General features: G+C 43.7%; 1 protein-coding gene across 1 annotated transcript in view; it reads right to left on the bottom strand.

The window, feature by feature from the left end:
* LOC105889849 (leucine-rich repeat-containing G-protein coupled receptor 6) overlaps positions 1–22,089 on the bottom strand; it is a 61,206-nt gene that overhangs the window by 17,802 nt on the left and 21,315 nt on the right. The window contains exons 2-4 of the mRNA XM_012815779.3: positions 17,311–17,382; positions 3,955–4,026; positions 1,481–1,552 (exon numbers count right to left, since the gene is read on the bottom strand). Coding sequence (XP_012671233.1) covers positions 1,481–1,552; positions 3,955–4,026; positions 17,311–17,382 — 216 coding nt within the window. The remainder of the gene's footprint in view (positions 1–1,480; positions 1,553–3,954; positions 4,027–17,310; positions 17,383–22,089) is intronic.

The raw sequence follows: 22,089 nt of genomic DNA on the forward strand, positions 1-22,089 counted from the left end.
GGAATAGACCAGCTGAACCCCCGGACAATATTTAGATTCTGACCTTTTCATGGGGAACTGGTTAGGATGGGGCATGATTCCGATTAGGAGGGAAATGGCTGGAGTGCAGAGAGAGGGAAGAGTAACTGATGGAAAATTGGGTTCCTTCACAGCTCATTGAAGATCTCTGCGCTCTTTTTCGGGTGCTGGATTGTCTGGTGGTTGCCTCATGGGTTCCAGATGGGGGCTAGCAACCCCCAAGCACACGTCCTCTCCTCACAATTCTGATGTCAAAACAACCGTGGGTTCCTCTAACTTACTCCTCTAACGTACTTAACCCTGGGTTCCTCTAACTTACTCCTCTAACGTACTTACCTTTCCCTAACTCTCCTACGCCTTATCCGAGACCGATCCAAACCTGATTACACAAGTTTTCAGGTGCACACAAAAAAAAGGAAGACTTCAATGATTCTTCATCTGTGTTATTTTGTCACATTTTCTGAACAAGGAGCATGACAAATTATGCAATATCTTTAGGGTAGTTTTCCCCCCTTTTTCGACAGCTTTAAACATCTGCTACGTAGTACTGTTAAAACATGAGTTTCCTCAAGTTATTACGAAAAAAAAAATAGCTTGACCGAATTCTCTGCTTGACACTTGTACAGCCATGGAACACCTGTTTTACTATCACCCTGTGTGCCATAAATTGTGAACTCGATCCTCCCTGGTGGAAGCTGTTTAATGAAGGCCTTAATGGTCCTAATAGGCGTATAAATAACCCAGCTTTCCTGCACTGGCTCTATTACATGTACTTGCCAAGTGTTACCTCATGGCTGGATTACAGTAATAGGCGACTCTATCCTAACTGCAAATTATTGCATCTGATAGAGTGCCGCTAAACAAGTTATTGTGTTTCCCCTTCGCCATATGATTCACAGCTTCCTCTCGCTCTCGACGAGGTTCCTTGGTTTTACTCGGTGCTTCTGGAAGCCTCCAGGCGTATTATTAGAGATGGAGCTGATAGCTTTGTTTCTCTGCACCTATTCAGTTTCCCCCAAAACAACTTGGCTCCACGTCAGTTGTCTGCTTTCAGCTGAGAGTGAATAGCATTGCCACGTAGGAGCTTGATTCTCATTCTCAGGGCCTTGATGCCAGAGGTTGTCAAACTGATCAAAAGATGAGATACGCGTTGTGTCTTTCACTTACTGCGTTTGGAAAGCTACCATGAAATCAATTACATGAAAAATTCTGTCAATTATAAAAATAGGCCCAGGAAAAGAGTCTGACTTATTTTGACCCCTGTCGAACTACACATTTGTCATGTGCTGTCACAATGAAGGAACTTGCTGCAGAAGAAGCAGTTCAATAATGTTTAACGATTTAACGTCATCACCAAGCAGAAGGTATGTTTCATTATTATCTAGAGAGAGAGTTCATACTCACAGGGACAACAAACAGAAGGTATGTTTCATTATCAGCTAGAGAGAGAGTTCATACTCACAGGGACAACAAGTTGGGCAAATCCCATGGCTCTTCACTGGGTAGGCGCTCAAGCTGATTATTCTGCAACATCCTGGACAGGAGATAGGAAATAACCATTTATCATGTGATGGGGACAAGCCTGAGAAGACTAAGTCTTTAAAACTCTGCATGTTCTTCTATTTTTAAGTCTGTCAACCCCCACCCCCCACCATTCAAGGATTCAGAGTGACTATCTCCATAGCATCATGGGAGCATTCTCTCATGATTAAATAGTGTGCTGTCACAGAATGTGTGGCACGCATTGCATGCTGGTCCGACTCCTCCACACAGGGTTGTTATTTACACAGGAGGGCGAGAGCGTTGTAAACTTCCTGACATCAATCAGTCGCGAGATATTATTTCATTCACCGTTTGGTGTTCCTTTTCAATGAGAGAAACCAGAGGAAGGGAGGGGCGGAGGAAGGCAGAGAATGAGAAAGAAAGATGGGAGGATAGGAGAAATAAAGAGAAAGAGAGAGAGAGAGAGACTCCTTGGGTGGGCTGCTGATGTCATGCTCACAAGCCTGGTGAATGAAAAGGGAAGAGGAAGCAGAGAACAATAAATGGCCCAGCTCTTTGAACAATGCAAATGATTCCAACGTGAGACCTCGCAGTCTTAGACGATAGGGCTTAATTACACTGCAGACAGCTTTATCATGTCCAATCGACTGAAACCCCTGACATTTGGGCGTGCAGCATAAAGTTGCCAGTGTTTGCAGTATAAAGCATGCCTTTGTGGCCAGGATGCCTTTATCAAGGAATCGTGGTGCCACAACAGCCATTGTGCACTTGGACTTCAAATGGCTAGCCCTGAGATGATGTCAGAGAGGGGTTTTTTTGTATGTCAAATATGTTTTTTTGTATTTCAGGGGTCATTACAAAATCACAGAGATTTTTTTTTTCTTTTTTTGCGAAAATGTTCTACACTATTTTTGTTTGGTAAAGAATGCATAGCTAGATATCTTAGCTAGACACGGCTATTATTCTATGCTGCCTTCAAACATTCTGGTTGGATAACACAGTGGTTGTTTTGCTTGATTCATATATCAAAGTGGGATCCGGCAGGAACACCATAGGACCTTGGGCTAACCCCAAACAAGGTCAGCTGATGCCAAGATCCCTCTGACAGCAAACAAACGTAATAAATAGATGTGGAAACGAACTGGTATTGTTAACTCCTCCAAGGTTGAGCTGAGAGTGATTTTCAAGCCAACTGTGTGCCTTGACCTCTAGCCATCTGGGTATTCAATTTTCATTAATGACATAATAAGCCTGGGGTTTACTGCCATTTTCTACAAACAGTCAGGACAAAGATAAATTATTATTTTTGCATGCGTGCACACACACACACCCTCACATAATACCCTTTGAAAGACCTCAACACTTTGACCAGACCATTACAGAAATGCCAATGTGATTTCCATATTGCTAAGTAGGAAATGTTTGCATATGTGTTGTTTGATGTGTGATAGTTGCTTCACAGTGTTACTAGATCTTTGCAGCCCAAAACAACAACTTTAAAAAACGTTATCCAAGTCGATCAGAGAGCCTTCCATCCGCCCCCCATCCCACCCCCTTGTGCAGATATTTGTTTAGGTCAGGTCTGGGAACATCCGCCGCCAGAGAGCCAGTGAAGGGATCTCCCTGTCCTTTAAGCAGCGAGTCCCCTGGTGATGGATCTGACAGGCCGGGGCCCTGATGAATGAGCGGACAGGGAAATGGACTCCTCCTGCCCCAGTTCTCCCCGGAGGCGGTGCGCGCGGGGAGAAAAGATCAGGTGCGGATCAGGTGTCCGCTCCTCCAAGGATGAGGAGGAACCGAGGAGACAGGGGCGGCCCGGGAAGTAGAACCTGATCGCCCGGCTCATTTATTCGAGCACATCAGCACTGCGCCTGTCCTAGTCCTTTGGGTCGCTCGAATAAAACACGTTTGTCGGCGTTTGTAAGACAAACACATAAAGGCCTTATCTACTTCCGCCCCCCCTCCTTTTTCTTGCTCTTTGATCTTGGAAGTGTATTTGTGTGTTGTGTGTTTTCATGTGGTCTGAGGACCTGCCTTCCTTTATGCTCTCCAAGAAAGTAAGAGTCTGAGAAAAAGCGGCTATAAAGAGAGTGTAGAGGACGTTTGTCATTGATACATATGACCCATGCATTACATTAGCATGTCAAATAAATGATTACAAACTTCAATTCTCTTTGATGTCTGCTCTTTGTTTTCATAATGTGCTTTCACTTTGTTATGGTAAAAACATCCACAAAACATTATACACAAAAGACCAAATAGAAAATGTTACCAAAACTTTTTTTTTCTAAATGAGGCACATAAACTTCTGGCAGACTTTCAGTTAACGTGGGCCAGCCTGTAAATTATGACATTTTCTGGAAGGACACAAAATGAATATTCTTTTTCTTCTTCTTTTTCATGTTCCAAAAGCACACTACCTGGGGTACTTACAGGACTTTGAGGTTGTAGAGGCCTTGGAACACCGGTCCGGGGATGTGTCTCAGGTGATTGCCGGAGAGACGCCTGGAGGGGGGGGGGGACAAAGACATAGTTTGGTTCACTTGAAGTCCAAAGCAGTGATGGCTTTAGCAGAGGTCCTTCTCTGGCAGATTCATGAAAGTTTGTGTTTTTTGAAAGCTGGGGGGATTGGAAACACTCACTAAGTTTCAACGGCACAGGAAACCTACAGGGACCAGAGGAGCTCACTGACACTCAAGCTCTTCCACAGCTGGAGTTTCAGGAGTTTCTCTCTCTCTCTCTCTCTTTCTCTCACTGCTTAGGTCTCTCACTCACTTCTGAATTCTTATTTCAGCCCTAAATTCTTAAATTTGTTTCTCTTAAAAGAAAATTAACATTCAGTCAAAAAGTTAAAAAAAAATTAAGTTCCAGTGAGTCATATCCCAATAATAACAAACCAACAACATCACTAACATCGCTGTACTTTGCACATGCCTTAATAATTAACCAATCATAATTAATTCTGTGACGTAAGGTTCTGAAGAAAATAGGAAAAATGAAATGAAAATGGCCCTGTTGTCTGCATGAAGTTTTCGTTTGTCCTCTCAGACCTTGGCGTCAGAGTCAAACCCTCATATCACACCAAGCCCTCGGGGCATGTGGAAGAAAGCCATGTCAGGATAGAAGAGGAAACCGAATGCCTAACAGCTGTCAACTTACCCGTTTGCGCGAATCAATTTGTTTATCAAATAAATCACCTAATAACTATTTGTATCTGTTTGTATGGGTGGCACTGTCAAAAGCGTTCCTCTGGCTTACGGGCCCTGGAAGGGCAGTCTAAACATAAATCTGGCCTCCTGTGAGTGGAGACCACCCATATGTCTCGCACATCTCGCACATTTCTTCCCCCGACTTTCGCTCCCTTTTCGCATGTGAAGGCATGGCTCCCATTTGCCAAGACGTTGCTTTTGTGCCTGAGTGTGCAAGCACGAGAGAGATAGACACAGAGAGAGAAAGAGAGAGAGAGAGAGAGAGAGAGAGAAAGAGTGGGGAAGGTTTTGTGTACCGTGGCCCTTGTTTAGCCCTTTTAGTCAGACTAGCAAACGTGATGGATATGACAGTTCCGGCCAAAATAAACCTGCCTTGTCACAGAGAAGGAAGGCAGCGCTGGTGAAAAGTGCCTGGCACGTCAAGCGAGCAGACGGACAGCTTTTCACTCGAGCTCAGCCGTCGCAGGGTGAAGTCAGAGGCTCTGAAGATCTCCGAGCCGCCCCGCAGGTGCCAGACCACAGACCATAGTTGCTATTTCTGACACAACACAATGGATTGCGGGTGTCACGAGCGTTTGTTTTGTGGAAAAAAATATGAGTGTGAGATTTGGAGGCAAGAGGAGTTTGGCTGCTTAGTCCCCGGGTAAATAGGAGTGATGTTTTTGCGTCGGTAGGAAATGAATCACATCACAAGAACTTCCCTGAACACTACTCAGTCTTATTTCTACTGAACACTACTCAGTCTTATTTCTACTGAAAGGGCATGTAATAATCTCACCATGTCACCTAAAAGAGATTTGCAACACATGATGAAAGATGTTGCGCTGAAACATATGAGGAACTAGGCCCCCTTTTTTTACCAATCACCTGCTTCAATAATCAGCAATGTCTGTCTTTTTACCCGCAGGTCTGTTTCATAAATACATTCTCAGATTCCACTGGGTTTGGACCCACGGGTCCTTTTAAATCTGAGCTATTTCAAAGGTTCCATCTTCAAGGGGAAAGGCAGAGGTTCTGACATCTATAAAAGTAATCCGCATTAACGTGCAGCCCACAAAAACACTCTCAGAGCCCTTGTTTTGCAACTCGCGCTGGCTTGCAGGCTTTAGTCCTCGTCCAACTTCTTCTCTTTGGTCCACAATTCAAAGTGCAGTGATTTTGGTTAATGGGCTTTAAATGTTAAGATTATAGAAGGTGAGAATGAGAAAAACATGGTATTGATGGCATAGATTTAGAAGGTGAAGAGATCTCTCTTTGGGAGATCCTCTGAGCTTTGGGACCAAGACCACATGAGATGCGAAAACAATGAAAATATTGTTCTTAGTTTTTTTCCCCCCTGCAAAAGCCCAAATTAATCAGTTTTACTTGATTTAACTTTTATTGAGACACTACACTTCTTTGATGGCTTTGAAGAGAAAAAAAAATGGTTAGTCTTTCTTCTAGCCACAAACTGACAAAGTAATACAGTTTTTTGTATAGAGGAGGTGTTAGATTAAAATATTTCTATGTGGTTTATGACTTTTATCACTGAAGAAAGTGTTGCTGAAAAACAGCTGCTGGCGCATATTGCCGCCAACTGAAATTGAAACTGAGCTTCACATGTGGAGCCCTGCAGTTTGCAAACACAAGCCAGCTATTCAGACACACTTCACCCTACTCTGCCATGGTAGATATGTTATTGGGTAACTCTAACAATTGGAGCGACAACTGTATTAACACAAGGTGATGGACAGTGGTGTGTCCTTTTAGGTCACACTTAAGATATATGAACACGTGGACGCAAAAAGGAATTAGCTGTTGATAATGCAACAAGTGCAGATTCATGGTTCCACACAATAAGTTAAAATTGTTCAAACAGGGTGTTAACTTGTAAATGTAATTATGACATAGTATTTACAAGACTATTTATACAACTGTGTATCTTTGTAATACTAAATATCTACGTGGTAAACTACTAGAACTGGTGGAGAGGTTCAAATGCTATGCCCATTTTTATGTTTAAAGTCGGTGTCAACTGGCAGTACTGTTGTGTTTCTGCGTGGAGAGAGGCCTCTCGCAAATGTAAGCAGCGATGACAACGAGCAGCCCGCAGTCAGACGCAGGGAACACAGAGACGAATGGACAGCATTAGCCGCATTCAGCCCAGCATCTGTCTCCTGTTAGATGCTTCATTGGGGGCCAAAATACCGTAAAACTTTAATCATTCTCTTTTTTGGATTTAATTTGGGTTTGTTTGGGGAGAAATAATTGCAGTTGTAACCGAGAAGAATACTGTGAGGTAGGGGGTGAGGGGGCGTTGCTGGCGGGAAAGAAGTCCTTGATAGGCATCACATTTTTGCAACACTCACACACAATATTTGAAACCCCGCTTTTTACCCCTTTTTAGTTCCATTACATCATAGCTTTAGGCACTTAAACTTTATTTTGTTCAAATTGAAATTTAATTTATGTGGAGAGTGTGAACACTTAATTTTATCTAAATGGTATTGATGTCGTGATCTGTTGCTCCTAAAATGTGGTGTAAAGCGAGTCTTTTCCAAGCATCTCGACTAACCAGGACCACATTGCATTGACATTCACAGGGCTTTATTTATATATTAGACTTATCTGAGTGTGTGTACGGAATTTCAAAGGACGTCTTTCAGCCCAGGGTAAATTTGCCGTCAGAGGTTGGGCCAAATATTAATCATAAACTGTCCGGACACTAAGCAGAGTTTGTAAGAAAGAGAAATAATAAACAGTGCATGAAAACCTTAGGGGACCAGGCACCAAGGCTGTGTTCACACATTGCACTTTTTGTCCAAACAGCAATGCATTTTTTTTGCATGGAATCCTATGGGAGACAGCCGACCTGTGAAGTCAGCCAAAATAGGCAAAGTGCAGAGATTAGAGAGTGATTCTAGCTAATTATAAGCCTTCTCAAATCATATATCTTATGATGACAGTGGATGACAGCTCAAGGTTGAACTTTGCTTAAAAACTCAGTCTTATAATCTACCTATGGCTAACTAGCAAGCTTGCTAGCTGGTATGATCAGAATGTGCACTCAAGTTGGCTAATTTACTATTTCTAAGTGAATATGATTGTTTTTTTGCAGATAACATCTGATGAAACTGCATCATGTTTTGGTTCTGACAACGTCTCAATGTGGTGATTTTTAACCTGTTCACACAGACTTGAGAAATTCTTGACTTTGGTGAACAAGGCTTGTCAAATAATTACTTGTAACTCTATACTGAGCGCGTGTAGGCTAGAGTAAACTACTTACACTATTGACATTTTCAAGAAATATGTTGTGTGGCGTGTAAGCTAACCCTGTATGTAAGCTAACATTGGCATTATGAACAATGAATAATATTATGAATCATTACTTAATTAACATTTACAAGTGAGCATGTTATGTATTATGGATAACGGACTCATAGAACAGATTACTGATGCATTAAATGTAATGTGAGGCTTTGTACCACTTTGCAAACACACGATCACACATTAAGAAATTGACTAATCTCACAGGAAGGCATCTAGGTTGAGGCGCAGTCGTTTTGTAGCATGATCTTGCTAGAAGTGTATTAGATATTTGTGTAAGAGCATTAAACACCTTCATTTTCCATCTGAAGGAGCAATAAAACACCTGTATCATCCTTAGTCTAAGAAAGCCTGAGAGAGAGATTATTGGCTCAACATCATTACTGCGTGCCTACGTACAGACACAGGAGTGAAGGCACCCTTGTCAGATGAGTCTGCTTTTCATTTGTGTTTCTAAGCGATACGGGCAGCAGGGTGTGGAGAGGGCATAGGGAGCAGACCTGACCTGATCTGATGAAAGCCATGATGAGGTGATGGATAAAGTGAAGTCATGGAAAACAAGAGAACTTTTCATGAGAATGATAAGGCCACATGTTTTCAGTTTTCCCCAAAAAGTAGAGAAGAGAGCAGAAAAGTAACAGAAAGAAGGGCATTGAAAATCCCTGACGTGGTGGATAAATGTGAGAGAAACTAGATGACCTGACGTGATGGGTAAATGTGAGAGAAACTAGATGACTTGTGTCTGCAGTGGAGATATCGGGAGAGACGACTCACTGTTGGCATGAAGTGTGCTTATGCTTGTCGCTGCAGATCCATGTTTTATCTGGTAATGGAAGGATGCCAACAGATGAGGGATGGAGGGGAGGAGGTTATCTGGGGAGGGTGTGGATTCCATGCTGCTCTGCTCCTCTCTGCTCCAAGTGTCATGCAATAGCTGCGGTCTGGTCAGACTCAGCTGAAACAGGCTGCACAGCAATAATATCACACTTCTGTCACACTGTTGTGACGGCTGAGGTGTCCCACTTGGCCTTAGCTTGCCTGGTATTAACCTCTGGAGGGATTGGGGGAAAATGTATGGCCTTGGTGAAAAGGGTGGGGGTGGTGTGTGTGTTGCTGAGATGGTTGGTTTGTGTTTGCCTGTTCCTTCTCCATCAAAGCAGATGGTATGGGCCTTGGAGACATCTGTTGCAAACAGCGCATAACATGTTGCTACTGTGCAGTGTGCAAAACGGGAAGGAAGCTTCTCTCAATGTTGAAAGCGCGCTCTTACTCTTTATGTCATCTGACGACGTTCCGCACAGCCAGTCTCCGTTTGCTCGATTAACACTGAGATGGTCGTGTGGCTTTCAGTTACATGGGAAATGCAATTGTTTTTTTTTTGCCTAGACATTCAGGGCAATGCATATACAATAATTATATATAGATATAGACATAGATTTTTAAATCACGATTTAGAGGTGATCACAACTAAGGAACACTGGATCTCAAAACAACATGACTGGATGCTGATTCTGGTATTCAAATAAACAAAAATCTTTTTCAAAACAAATTGAAGAATTATATTTTGTTACATTATAATCTGTACGCTGTAATGCTTTCAAGATCATGATTCTGAATGGGTGTATAATCAAAATACCTAGCATGGCAGTGATAAAACAAGACATCCATCCTCTTGTTCATGACATGTGAAGACGGCGTGGCTGATAGCCAGACAGTTTGACTAGACTTCTGGCCTGGGCCCCTTTAAATATTGCTTAATGCTAATTGTCTTCACCCGGGCTTTAATGAAAGGTTATTCATGGGAGGGTGTGTACTGTACCTGTTGTCAGTATTAAAGGTGGATTAGATTGGTGCCAGATCAAAAGCAGTAATTGAAGTCATAATAACAGCTACTGGAGATCAGTGAGGAGGCCAAGTATTTCTAAGAGTTTGGAGGAGTCAATTACATTATGAGGCTGTGTAAGTTTTAAGATATTTAAGATGAGAAGTGTGTGTGTGTGTGTGTGTGTGTGTGTGTGTGAGGGAGGGGGGCTGGGTGACTAGAGAGTGTAAACAGCTTTGTAATTGGATCCCAGTTATCTGCTGGGGTTTGGAGGACTTCTGTATCAAGGCATTTAAAAACATGTTTTAGTCCATTGGAAGGAAGGAAGGAAGGAAGGAAGGAGGGAATGAGGGAAGGAAGGAAGAAGGAAGGGAAGAAGGAGGACTAACAGCATTTCATGAAAAAAGGGATCCACCATGACACACACTTTGCTAACACTTCAAAAAGATATCTCAATTGCAACCAATACACTTCACTCTATGACCTTGTAATACATAAAATAGATGGTGTGGGAGAAGGTCTTATTAAACAACAAGTGACATTAATATAAGTCTTTGTGTCTTTGTGTGATACGTCTATCTGCCAAAGATTTTCACCAAAGGGAAGAGCCTATTTGGTGGACTGAATTCAAGGTATGTACAGATACCTCCAGTATAGCCTAAATGAATACTTTATTTTGGTCCTACTCTTGATTTGAATTCGTATGGGATTCTTTTTTTCAAACTAGATGCGAAGAGACGACAAACATTCTGGTAATTTAGAGCAAATCCCTGAAAAGGGGAAAATGTCTTCCATTTGACATATTTTGTTAAAAATGCCAAAGCCTGCTCCATAGCCTGCTCCATAGCCTGCACCATAGTCTGCCCCATAGCCTGCACCATAGCCTGCACCATAGCCTGCACCATAGTCTGCCTCATAGTCTGCCCCATAGCCTGCCCCATAGCCTTCCCCATAGCCTGCTCCATAGTCTGCCCCATAGCCTGCCCCATAGCCTGCTCCATAGCCTGCACCAAAGCCTGCACCATAGTTGGACATGTTGATACATTATTTAGTTTTGTTTGGCCATTTCAACGCTTCGGCTTTGAACAGGCATTTTATTCATGGAAGCACTAACTTTTTTTTCTGGACGATATTAACTTATTGCCTCGCAGGCTTTGTCTGAAAGCTGTTAGAGATGTAAATTTTGTTGAACTCACTTTAAACCACCACTTTCTTGGGAGCCTGTTCAACTTTGGATGTCAGAGAGATTTGAAGTGAAATAATTTTGGTCAGTGCGCTCCTTTGAAGTCATTTAACTTCCAGTAATATCACTGGCAGTTGTTGCCTGCCCCAGGGCTGATTCTATCCATCACGGTCTGATTCCTTTTAGTAGCAGCAAATGTTTTCCTTTTCCCTACTGTCATACAGTAAGTCATATGTTGTTGTTGAGCAATATAACCTTAATAAAATAAGTGAACTGTGAGGTTCAAACACATCAAACAGTAAGAAAATATTAGTTATTCAGTTGGAAATATAATCTTTACTTTCCTTGCTTTCTGTGTAACCATAATATCACAATAAAACAGCATGGCCAATATAAAATTGCCTCCATATTATTTTCTCAACTCTCTCTGTCTTTCTTGCTTTCTCTCTCTCTTTCTCTTTCTCTTTCTCTTTCTCTCTTTCTCTCTCTCTCTCTCTCCCTTTCTCTCTCTCTCTCTCTCTCTCTCTCTCTCTCTCTCTGTTTTTCTGATGATCATGCATAGTATCTTGTCCATTCCAGTCCAGGGGATGCGACACTGTGTGTGGTGCTCTCTGTTGAAGTGTGCTGCTCCCTGTTGAAGTGTGCTGCTCCCTTGGCTGGGCTGATCTGAGGGCCACTGCATTGAACAAGACATGTTACAAATTACCACGCTGGCTCTGTGTGGCTAATGGCAATGGTAACACAGGCGGCCTAACTGATTCCATATGGCCCCGACAGATACTCAATGACCCAATTTATGGTTTATTATAGCTTGTCTCTGCAGGGAACACCTCCAGAACTCTGTGGTAGGTAGCGTACACTCTGTCTCTCATCCACCTGCAGCAGGCTAGCACTAGCGGGAAAGAGTTAGTTTAGGGCCCGAAAAACCCTTGTGAAGATTTTGGGTGTATTCTAACGATTTGTTATGAGTCAGGGATATGGTTGTGTACGGGGAGCATATGACGTGACAAGCTGTTTGTTGGTTCTGCTCAGCTTAGTGAGCGGGAACTGAACTCGCCCACTTCTACACGAACTCCAATGAAAATACACATACACACACACAGACATACACAAACACACACAGAGACACACTCCTACGTGAGCATACATACAAACTTCCATGAGTTCATCAAACGTGATGCGGTACTAATAAATACAATTCACCTTCAAAATCAAAATATTAATTGGATGACATCTCCGAGGCAGAAGTACTATCATCCGATGTAAACAAGCGAGGAGCCAATCAGAGGAGATGGATCCAGTTCTCATCAAATCTGCCCAAGTGAAGTTTGCTCCCAAATGTGTCACATCGCTGGAAATGACTAATACATTTCTAACTGCTTCACAGTGCTTAACAGATTTTACTGTGGTCAAAAAGTAAACACTTTTTTGTTCAAATACACAAATTAGACGTGCAAATATACGCAGGCCAGATGTGAATTCCTATCATTATACCAAGACACTTGGGCTTGTGCGCTGCCCTGCGGTTTGTGTTTGTAAATTGACTGGACATTTTGCATACCTAGCGCTCAGATTTTAACATGGTTCATGATTTCGTGGAACCACAGAATGAAAAATAAATCTATTCATCACAGCTGGAGGGAAAAAAAAAACGAAAAAGAAAAAGGTTTCATTTGATTACATGAGCAGCGTAGCCTCTCTGATATTATCTTTCAGCATGGAGAGACTCTCCTTTTTTCCCTTTTTCATCTTCAAAAAGGATCAACATGCCATAAACTCTGCTTTATGGCAGTCACATCCTTTTTGGAGACGTTACAAAGGAACAAACACTACAAATAAAATGTTACGACATGCAAGTGTACTATAGGGACCGCTATAAAAACTGCTCTCCTTCGAGGCAGGAACCTTCCAAAGACGTGACCGCTCTATTTTGCCTCCTGGGATGATACTCATTAAAAGCCTAAGTGTGGACAGTAAACGGAGCTCTGTGCCCACTGCATCTCTCTCTCTCTCTCTCTTCTCTCTCTCTCTCTCTCCCTTTCTCTCTCTCTCTCTCTTTCATCTCTTCTATCAACGCACACTGAAAGATGGGGACGGCGAGGGAAGGGCAGAGGAAAAAAAAATGAAGTGATTGCACTTTTTCTTTCTTTCGCTCTGCAGGCATCCGTAATGAAAACATCATATGCAGGCGCTTAGCTGTGTACACAGCGCAGAGCAGCGCGGCTCTAAAGGCAACAAGTTGAGCGCTCATCACGGCCCGCTGGACCGGGGGTCTGTCGGTTTCATCAGGTACTGGGCTGGGGCGGGGGGGGGGGAGGAGGAATTCCCTGCTTAATCTCCGGAGTGCGGTGAGAGGAATTATTTTAGGCAGCTGTGGCGTCACTACAGGTCATGTCACTGAAGAGAGTGTACACACACACACGCACACGCACACACACGCACGCACGCACGCACGCACGCACGCACGCACGCACGCACGCACGCACGCACGCACGCACGCACGCACGCACGCACGCACGCACGCACGCACACACACACACACACACACACACACACACACACACACACACATTGCCAGGTGCTCAAACAAAAACACATAAAGACACCACCCTTCCCCACACACACACACTTGAGGGCACACAGGCACACAGGCACACACACACAAGCTTATGTGCAGAGACCGACATATGAGTGCCCACACGCAAGCACACACACATACACACACACACACACACACACACACACGCACACACAAACACACTTTATTATATCAGTGAGCATTAAGTGGCCACAATAGACAACAAAGCCAATGGGTAGCTGCAGGTTAACCATAAGGGGCCTTTCAGCCATTCCCTAAATAAACACAAACATCCATGGTTAACCTCAGGCATCCAGCCGAAGTGAGCACACCGCCCTAATGGTGGCTAACGTCCTCCACTGTGCGCTAGTTTCTCTTGAGTTACACAGTGTTCCACCATTAGACTCTGTCAGCCATTTTGACAGCCTTCTTGTACACAATGGTTTGCCCAATGTCAAAGAGCAGCACACTGGTTTGGAATGGCTAAGGACTGGAGTGATTGGGGTTTGGTTTTCCCTCAATGAAAAGGGTTGCCTAATTGTGAATGTGAATTGTGAATTGTAAATGTGAGTCACTCTGAACAGCTCACATCTGTGTTCTTCAGGGAGATGGTTCTATACGTAACCCCCAAATAAATCTTATAATTTTGTTTACTCATAAATGGTTCCAGAGAAAAGTTATATAAATGTTACATTTTAGTTCCTGTCCACTCAGCTCGCCAACTTTTTGTATGTAGCTTTTTGGGGTAAATGGTTAGTTCATTATCATCTTTCCAAGGACTGTTCATTTAGAAGGCATACTATGCCTGCAGAAAAGAAGAACAAATTGCATTCTTCCTTAATGTCTTGCATCTTTCACAAAGATATGCTTGGCAGACACATGACCTTGAAGAACAGATTGCATGAAAGGCTTCAGTGATTGTCGGATGTAGATGCAATTATTTTCATATGTTGAGAAGAGGCATCAGTCAGCTACGAGGCAGGAAAGCTGAGTAAGATGTTATTAATACCCTTTTAATGTCTTTTAACTGTAATCATAAGCACGGAACTGAACCAGTACCATTTCAGAGAGTACCATAATCAGCCTGAAATGTCTGATTTCAAATTCCTGCTGACTCAGTATCACCTTGTGTGGCGCTATAATCCAGCTCAGTCTCTTCCCCTGTGACTATGCAAACATGTCTATGGTTAATGTTGCAGTGTTTGCATCTTTCTATAGCCAAGTCAGACTTGAGCCACATCAGAATAAAATCAAGAAAATAGCCCAATTATTTGGGTAATTTATTGTTGCTGTCTTTCTAGGAAATATGGATAGTTCTGATCATTCCAGGTATTATATTTATTTTTGTGAGGAGCTGAAATAAACAACATATGTACAAATAGCCTTTCATATAAAATGATCAGATACACAGACCGAAATGAACAAGAAGAACACACGACTCAAAAATCCTCCCAATGCGCCTTTTGATTATAAGCAATTTTGACAAACAACAATTTTCTCTGTTGTGAAGTTAGTTGTTTTTCCTGGATTCTACCCCTTGGGGTAAAAACGTCCAACGGCATTGTTCTACCAAAGAGAGAGAAAGAGGGTGTTCTGAGGAGAATTGGGGGGGGGGGGGGGGGGATACGCTGCAGTCAGTTCAGCCTCGGATAGAGGGAGCAGCCCTTTGCTTTGACAGAGAAACCATAAATATTGATATCTGTAGAATATTACATTTCCTCCCCTATCCCCTCAGCCCCCCTCTGTTGCTGGCATGTGTGCCGTGTTCATGACACCACTCTGACAGGGCCAAGCATTTCCAATCCCAGGCATTTGTCTTCGTCGTAGATTTTTTCTTCTTCTTTGTTTCGTTATTTCTCTCTTTTTTCTCTCCTTTCTTTTTCTCTTTTTTTTTTGTCTTGAGGCCCATCTGCGCTACATCGCCGCTCTGCTGTCAGTCCTCATAAGCAAGTGGCCAGGTGCTTTCCATTTCTCCGCTAATACTCTCCCATCCCCAGGACGCCGCGCGTGAGCTAAGCCAGGGTTCACCTGAACAAATTGCCCTTCAGTGGGGGTTACGTCGACCTGTAGATGCATGACGCCCTCCCCCCACCCCGCTGCATCATGCACTTGGTGTTGAGAGGGTTCTGGATCTCCTCTGATGAGGGTCTACTTATCACCCCGTTCAAGAGCCCTCTCCTCTCATCTCTCATTCCCCCCCAACACCTCCTGTCCCCTAAGCACAATCCCCCCCGGCCCCCAAACTTCGTTCTGTGTGGCCTGATCTCTAGGCCCTCACACGCTGTTTAATGTCTCATCCGTCCGCTGATGAGCAAACACGCGTTTTCCACAGGAAACCGTCTGATTGGTTTAGACTAGAAGCTGCTCTGTCATCCGACGGGATCCTCCTCATTTTTTTTCGCTCCCGCTGAGACAGACAGCTCAGCACGGCAATGGAAGTTTCTGGATTTGAAACACCACCGTGCTTCTCATTTTCAGAATGGACATTGACGACGGAGTTGCTTTTCTCATTAATTTGGCACGGTGAAACTATTCCAACAGCCCACGTCCACTTGCCAAACTCACTCCAAGGCTTTCCTTTTCCTTCGAAGACGAGAGCGTGCTTAAACTTGACACTCTTTTTATTTGTTTGATTGTTTGGTGCTAGCCAAGAGCTTGATAATTCATCAATGTCAGGACAAACACAAAGTATCTGATGAGCTTAATTTCCTACTCTGTTCCTTTCACAATTTCTCGTAATCAAAAAGTTGCAGCTCGCTGCGCATTGGCCCAACCCGAGAACTCAGAGAAACTCTTCCTGTTTACCAAGTCACCCTAGATGGAGGCTCTCCCTCTGCCACTACCACCACCTCCTTGGGCATGTGAAAAAGCCTGTCGCCTCTGAAAAGTGTGTTGCCTCAGTCTTGAGCCCTTCCAGACACCACTCTGTGCAAACACCCAGACTGATGAGCTGGCAGCCACTTGCCTTTCCACCATGTGTTGTGGCATTGGGCTTGGCATCAGAGGGCCGCACCAGGGCACCAGGCCCTGCCGTTTGGGGAGTGAGGATGCTGCCACGGGCTGTGTCCTCAGGCCGCAGCCCAGGCCTGTGCAGTCACAGACACCCACAGCCCCAAACCTCAATGGGGCCAAACACCAGTTACTGGCTTCAACGGGAGGAGGGGAGGGGAGGGGAGGGGAGGGGAAAGGCACCCACTGCTCTTTCTTCCTTCTGGAAAGAAAGTTCTAGAATTCCTGGAAGCTTAGGTGTAAGTTGGGGTTTTAGAGAATGGACACGATCATCTGGTACAGGGGGAGAGATATATTGCCCATCTCTGCTCTCGACACAAACACGCACGCACGCACGCACGCACGCACGCACGCACGCACGCACGCACGCACGCACGCACGCACGCACGCACGCACGCACGCACGCACGCCCGCACGCACGCACGCACGCACACACACACACACACACACACACACACACACAAGCTTTCTGCACTATGCCCCCTAAGCTAAAATCAAGGCTACATTCTTGACATTTATAGTGAGGGCCTGTTTGCTCGTCACATATAGTACCCTATCTATATTGACTGATCATATAGATTCCTATTTTACTGCAGTTGAATCATAGACCCTGGAAAACTGATTTGAAACACAGTCTTCATAGGCCTGCACACAGTAAGATATATGAGAATCTACTTACAGCTCTGACAGAAAGTGGAGGTTGTGGAATGAATTAGGCTGGATTTCACTGATGTTGTTCATGCTGAGATCTCTGTGGAAAGAGGTAAGACAAAGAAAGCTTAGACCAGACACATGTATAAACAACTAATCCCAGATATTTACATACCCACACACTGATGCATCAGATATGTTTATTTAAACATACATAAATTACATTGTTAGCATCATTGTAACTCTCCTTCACTGTGCAGAGACTATGATTACAAAAGATTTAAAGTGAGACGATCATGAGATGTAAGAAAGAGATGGTTTAAAATGATCCTCTCTCTTGAGTCTCTTATGACCGTAGCATTTTGAAATTCTTTTGGTCAACTGAAAATATTTCATAAATAGTAAATATTTTTATAATTTTTTGGCTACGGCTGGAAGGAAAGTTCTAAAGAGGCTGCAGTAGCACTGATCTAAGCTGTGCTGTGTAGAGCACCTGTCAGACATGATATATGCCTGTAACATATCAGAACACTATGGACATAAATTTCCACTGGCTCAGCAGCAATCAAGTGGAGAGCTGGAGAGAGAGATTGGGGAAGGTGGGGAAGTGGAAAATATTGATTATATTTACAGAGCAATTATATGCAATTCGTGCACAGATCCTCACATTTCAAACAGAAATCATGATTGTATGAATGGCGCCGTCTGTTTTCTCTTCCTCTCTTTTTTTTTTAAAGAACTCGATAATACTGGCGGTGTAATTACGAAATCCCGAAACCTGGCGTCGTCTTTTAATTACTGCCGCCTTTATTGTTTTCCTCCCCGATTAATTAATGCAGACCAGAGCCAGTTGGAGACGGAATGGTAGGAAAATGTTGCTCCCGACGCTGCCGACGCTGCTGCTGTAGCACTGATGAAGGGCGAGGGGCCTGACATATCAGATTGCAGCCTGTTATCGCCTGTGCCAATAGCGTTTCAGCGTTTTGATTAAGGGCCCGCCCCGTCCATGGCAGCACCTGCAGTGTGACCTGCTCAATCTCTCCGCCTGCTGATGAGACGGCCTGGCTGTGGCCACTTCCTCGAGGTCCGGCCAAGACCCCTTTAGATGAAACATATGGTTTCTGATATCAAAGACACTCCACACCTGTGGATTTTACCATTCTTCGGAGAGGGAGGGAACGAGGGGAGGATAAGGAAAAAAAAAGAGAAAACTTTCCGCACTGAATCATTGTTCGGCAGCTGTAATTTCCTCTTGGTCTGTTCTTTTTTTCTTTTCCTTTTTGATTGGCCCCTATTCCAGATGTTTTCCTACCTTCTCTCTAATCTACCCACCCCCTCATGACCACTAAAAACTAATTTAGATTTGTGTTTCTTTGGGGTCCCGGAAGTGGGTCAAGACTAATTTTTCATTCACACTTTCACTCCCCTGCCTCATTTTGTCTTGTGTGAAAGAAAGAGAGAGAGAGAGTGAGAGAGAGAGAGAGAGAGAGAGAGAGAGAGAGAGAGAGAGAGAGAGGATTGGTCATCTCTGGTCCTGTTATGGGTAGTATAACCCCAGTGGGAGAGCTTTTATCTTCTGGTATTCTGCTCCAATGTGAAAGGTCCCACTGCTGACGTCCTTCAGACCAGTCTGCTGACAGTTCACACAATGTCAACAGCTATTTGTCGGAAAGTCACGAACCCAGATATACCGCAAGAAATTCATAATGAAATTCTCATGTTGGAAAAAGGGGATATGTCTCAAATCATAAATATTCACGCCAGCACCAAATATCAACCTTACATATTTTTGGAGGCGTATTTGAAGTGAAATTCCAAGGGAAATTAAGAACGTGACAGATGTGTCGTTGCTGGCCAAACACTGCCCTAACAAGCTAACCACCTGCCGGTGGAATGTCACTGATACAGAATATATGTTCACTTTCTGCAAGGTGTTCTGAGGCAAAACTTGCAATTCATGAAAAAAGCCCCGCAAAAAAAATCCATCTCCCCATCTGTCTCTGTTTCTCATCTTTCACATAGCATTTATAACAAAACCTGAATGCATAACAGTATGGTCACATACTGATCAACAAGACAGTCAGCCAGAGGCCAGGGACTTTACACCAGCTGCACAGCAAAGGCTATTGGAAGGCAAACTGCTTCTCAACTACACGAGAGAGCAAAGCCTACGTTTACCCTCAGTTACATGTTAAACTCATTTCGGGACATTGCTGACCGAATCAAAACCAGAGGCACTTTATTCCAAGACCCGTCTCCCCCGTCCTAATAGCCGTGAACTGGAGGGAAAGGGCAGCGCCGTACGAAACGAGACCACCGGGCTCGCAAAGGTAAACTGAAAAGTCTGAACATATTCCTCGGTTAGATTTTGATACCTGGCTATTTATTTGTTTTGTCAGGCTGTCAAGGCGAGGTGAAATGCTAATGTGCTCGGCCAAGGGCCCCAGGAGAGTCGCGTCAGGCTGAGGAGAAACAGGGCTGACTAAGGCTGACCTCACCGTGATCTGCGTTTCACGACACGGTGGTGAAGCGCAGGCAACACAACGCTAGAGGCTGCGGAGAATAAGTCTCACCTCATACGGAACAAATCGTACATGGGCCTACTGAGGGTGTGTGTGTGTGTGGGGGGGGGGTCATACATTTACATAAAACACACTCTGCTCTGCTGCCATCCAGGAATAATTAGTGTAAATAATTTGAAATGCTGTCATAGCGGTTATATTTATCAATTAGCAGTGTTCTGCAGGGAGTTAGTGTGTGGTTACAGTCAGCCGCGCTTCACTAACTTTGAATGAGCAACACTCAAATATTAATGTAATTTCTGTGTAAACAGAGTTTTCAGCAGACAACTTTAGTGTCATTAGTCATGATTTATGAGTACACTAATGTGAACCAAGGACCAGAGTACCAGGATATCTTGAAGGAACTATTACTTGGACAAACATAAAACTGAAATGTTTGTCTCTGGCCCAAATTAGTGACTTTTAATACTGACACACACATGCAACACAACCAGAGATTGGATGTATTAAATGTGATCAGTTGAAACCCTTCATTATATCAATGGATTAAACACGTTTCTCTCTGTGCTGAGGTCTCTGTGGGAGGGATAGAGAGAGAGATTGAAAGAGAAAGAAAGAAAGAGAGGGATGGAAAGAGATTGCTCAAATGCACATTGTCTTTTACTGGATTATACATATACAATTAATGAAAGCCACGTTTGGATTACTCTAGCTGTTATCGTGACACATAATATTTCTGTGAAAGCACAGTGCTTAAATAAAAGCTTCACGTCCCGTATTTTTACGCCCTCCATAAACCAGGGGCTTTGAGCTTCATATTTCTCTAAGATGGAGACCTTTCGTCGTATATCGTATTGTTCCAGCAACAATAATGGGATTTTCTTGTAAAGCACAATGGCTTTTCACTTGATATGGAGGGACAAGTGATGCTGTGGCCATTGTGTTGTTTTCCACGACTGCAGCTGGCAAACGCTATGAGCGCCATCTTACTTTACACCAGATGTCAACGACATCTCAAAGTCAAAGTTAACATCATGGGGGAAAAGCTTGCCAGTTCGCAATGATAAGATTACCACTGGGTTCCTTCTTTACAAGCAAATCCTCACGAGGAAGAATAAAATGAATGGGATGACATCGTATTGTGTAAATCAAGATCAGTCATCGCGATTGCCATTGTCTTCACATTGTCTCGCAATGGCCTTGTGCTGATTGGGTTGAGGAGATAGGCCTAGCCAGGCCTTGAAGTGTGGGGTAGAGGGGCTGCTCGTGGATGTCAGCACATGCGGTGAATATGGCCCCAATCTGGAGCAGCTGTTTGTTCTCCCACTTCTCCAATGTCAGGACTCATCAGCCAGCTATTCTTTTTCAGCCGCATGAGTGGGCAAGGAGGTAAAAGCCTATTTTTAGGGGGAAGACTGAGAGAGAGAAAGAGAGAGAGAGAGATGAGAATTAAGTTGCCCCTGACATCTGTACCTCTGCTGTTTGTTGTTGTTGTTGTTGTTTTTGTTGTTGTTGTTTTGAGTCACACCAGCAACATCTGGAAGTTGCCAAACAAACTCCCCTTCTAACTAAGTGGAAAAAAGCCATTGTCCAATCCAAAGATGTGCATTCCGTAGCTTATTAATAATGGAGTAGAGGCAATTGCCTTTCTTTGCAATTTGGGGGTGAAATGTAGAAATGTGTGAAATTTCACAGACACCAGATATAAGAGGATATTGACTTCTCTTTGGAAAACGTGTAAAGTATATCAGTTGAGGACCAATTACAATGGACTTGCAAGTGAGGATTTTACTGTTAATGAGAAATAATTTACACCAAACATATTAATTGATGTGCAACCTAAATACCATTCAGTTTCACTGCAGACTACCCCTTTGTGAAAGTTGACAAATCCTGCTTCAACTTAGTGGTGCACAAATAACTGGAGCATAAGGTATTGAGGCACTCCTGACCAAACACTTAAGGCTGTTCACATCTTGCCTTACTCGCTGCTAATCTAAAATAAAATAATTTAAGAGGGAGAGAAGTATCAAGAGGGATCGGAGACATGTAAAGGCTCTGGCTTGAGGAATTCAGGGCGCAGACATGACTAGACTGCTCTGGCGATCATGTTGGGGCAAGGAGCCGCGAGGAGACTGCCGAATAACCCATCTTTGAAGTGGGTCTAGAGGGCCTCGTTCTTCCGATGAGCCCTGGCAGAGGTATGCTTTAATCTGCCGCTGCTTCTTCTTCATCAAAAGCTCCAGGAGGTTTTTTCGGGGGACCCGGGGCCTGAGTCCTCCCTT

Source organism: Clupea harengus, chromosome 4 (genome assembly GCF_900700415.2).
Source record: "Clupea harengus chromosome 4, Ch_v2.0.2, whole genome shotgun sequence".
NCBI lineage: Eukaryota > Metazoa > Chordata > Actinopteri > Clupeiformes > Clupeidae > Clupea > Clupea harengus.